Raw genomic sequence first — 2,977 nt, 5'->3', positions numbered from 1 at the left:
AAATTACACCAGCCAATACACAATGCCCAGTTAAGATGATCTACGCTGCCTCAGATAGCAAAGTATTTAGGGGTACTGAAATATCAGTTGAAGGAATTTAAAACATGCTGGAGAAGAACTAGGGGTCCACATTCTATTTCTTATATAACCAGAATAATGCAATTTAGTCTTCTCCCTGCCTACTGAGACAAAGAATTAAACTATAATTCAAAACTATTGAATCAGACACACCAGAAATTCTCCTTACTTGAGTGGGTATCACCTCCAATAATGTAATGAAGGAAAAAATATTTTTAAAGATCTACCTCGAAATGAATCCAGATATTAAATCTTCCCAAGTCTTGCTTTACATTTGACAGTATCTTAAGGAGCTGTGTTACATGGGACTTTGTAAAGCCCGCAGATGATTTATGGAGAATGAATGAGGGTTCCGAGTTCTCAGGAGCTGGCGGCGGGCGGGTGCCGGGGGGAGGGGAGCGGCGGCGGCCGACGGTGGCTCCTCCCTCAGCCTCCTCAGTGACGTCGGCGACGCCGAGTGGAGTCAGCCGGGAGCTCTCCGCTGAGTGCCAGTTGGCGGCCAGGGTTTAAGAGCTGAGAGCTGGGGACAGGCGCGCCGGACTTTCCGCCGCCCAGAGCCTGAGGCGGGACGGGAGGAGTCGGAAGGACGCGAGGACTCCCGGGCCGGGGAGAAGGTGCGGGATGGCGCGGACCCCGGGGCCCGCTCCGCCGTGTCCCGGAAGCCGCAGAAAACAACTTTCCACCGCTTCTACCGCTGGGACCAGGATCCTGCTGCCGCCACCGACGCCTCTGCCGCTGCTACTGATGCTGTTCCCGCTGCTGCTCCTCTCGGGGCTCTGTGGTGCCTCAGCTCGACCAGTCATCGTGGAGCCCAGTGTCATCGCGGTTTGGGGAAAGAATGTGTCTTTGAAATGCTTCATTGAAGCGAAGGACAGTATAACCCAGATTTCTTGGGAAAAGATCAATGGCAAAAGTACACAGACTGTTGCGATTCATCATCCTCAATATGGATTTTCTGTTGTAGGGGAATATCAGGGAAGAATCTTGTTTAAGAACCTGTCAATGAGTGATGCAACAATTACTCTACATAATATAGGATTCTCTGATTCCGGACAATATATATGCAAAGCTGTTACATTCCCAGGTGGAATTGTGGAGTCCTCAACAACTGTAACTGTTTTAGTTGAACCCACTGTAAGCCTGATGAAAGGGCCAGATTCTTTAATTGATGGAGGAAATGAAACAGTAGCAGCCATTTGTACAGCAGCCACTGGCAAACCAGTTGCACATATTGACTGGGAAGGTGATCTTGGTGAAATGGAATCGACTACAACTTCTTTTCCAAATGAAACAGTGACGATTGTCAGCCAGTACAAGCTGTTTCCAACAAGATTTGCTCGAGGAAGAAGAATTACCTGTATTGTAAAGCATCCAACCTTGGACAAGGACATTCGATATTCTTTCATATTAGATATACTGTACGCTCCTGAGGTTTCTGTAACAGGATATGATGGAAATTGGTTTGTAGGAAGAAAAGGTGTTAATCTTCAGTGTAATGCTAATGCAAACCCGCCAGCCTTCAACTTTGTGTGGAGCAGGTTGGATGGACAATGGCCAGAAGGTTTATTGGCTTCAGACAATACTCTTCGTTTTGTCCATCCACTGACTTTCAATTACTCGGGGGTTTATGTTTGTAAAGTGACCAATTCCCTCGGTCAAAGAATTGACCAAAAGATCATTTACATTTCGGATCCCCCTACTACTACCACCCTTCAGCCTACAATCCAGTGGCATCAGTCAACTGCTGACATCAGGGATCTAGCAATGGAGCCTAAAAAATTGCCCTTCCCATTGTCAACTTTGGTAAGAATTAAGGATGACACAATTGGCACGGTCCTTGCTAGTGTAGTGGGTGGGGCTGTCTTCATAGTACTCGTAAGTGTTTTGGCTGGCATATTCTGCTATAGGAAAAGACGGACATTTCGCCGAGACTGCTTTACCAAGAATTACATTCCACCTGCAGATATGCAAAATGATTCACAAATTAATGTTCTTCAACAGAATGAGCTCGATTCTTACCCAGACAGTGTAAAGAAGGAAAATAAAAATCCAGTGAACAACCTAATATGTAAAGAGTACTTAGAAGAACCTGAAAAAACTCAGTGGAACAATGTAGAAAACCTCAATAGGTTTGAAAGACCAATGGATTATTATGAAGACCTAAAAATGGGAGTGAAGTTCATCAGTGATGAACAATATGATGAAAATGAAGATGACTTAGTTTCACATATACATCGGCCTGTAACTTTCAAGGAGAGAGTTTATGTTGAGCAACCACTAAATGGGACTTAACTATGACACAGTGTTTCATTCATGCTAGTTGATCATTTCCAGGTTGTTCATACTTTTTCTTGAGGAAGAACAAGATTTTTCAAGTTGATTTTCAAGCTCTTTGTATCCAATTTGACAAATAAAATGTAAAATCTGGGTTAAATGTATTTGAGCTGCTTTACAATTTTCTTCAATGCTGTACTACTGTCTCAAGATTTAAATTTTGATGCAGAGTACTTTATTGGTCTGTGGCGCCCAGGTAAGAAGGAAATGTCAACGTTAAATGTATGGACTTTTTTGGTTCAAAAATTAAAAAAGATAAAAAAAAAAGGAACTACCTTGGCATTGTGTATCAAATGTTTACCTAAGACTGTAATCTTGAATATAATGTTTGTTAAATGTATACCTCTCAAAATTTATTACCACTAAATGATACTGCATCATAATTGATTATAAAACTAATTAAAATGTTTATATATATATTGTAGTATACAAAAAATATTCAGCTGGATGAAATGTTTGTCCTTTTCAAACATTATTTTCTAAGTTTCTATACAAATAGAATCTTTACCACTGTGTTTCCTTAGATTTTTGCAGGACAATGAAGTGGAAGTTAGGAGAACCATAT

The 2,977-nt window shown here is 42.0% G+C and overlaps 1 protein-coding gene across 1 annotated transcript; it reads left to right on the top strand.

Moving 5' to 3' along the window:
* Positions 1-699: 699 nt before the first annotated feature.
* LOC119516296 (nectin-3-like) lies at positions 700-2,687 on the top strand. The gene has a single exon (XM_037812571.1). It carries the CDS (start codon positions 700-702, stop codon positions 2,368-2,370), a length of 1,671 nt encoding a protein of 556 aa, XP_037668499.1. The 3' UTR covers positions 2,371-2,687.
* The last annotated feature ends 290 nt before the right edge of the window (positions 2,688-2,977 follow it).

This window comes from Choloepus didactylus, chromosome 2 (genome assembly GCF_015220235.1).
Source record: "Choloepus didactylus isolate mChoDid1 chromosome 2, mChoDid1.pri, whole genome shotgun sequence".
Classification (NCBI taxonomy): domain Eukaryota; kingdom Metazoa; phylum Chordata; class Mammalia; order Pilosa; family Megalonychidae; genus Choloepus; species Choloepus didactylus.
The sequence above is the reverse complement of the archived record's forward strand: the minus strand, read 5'-3'. Positions and strand labels throughout refer to the sequence as shown.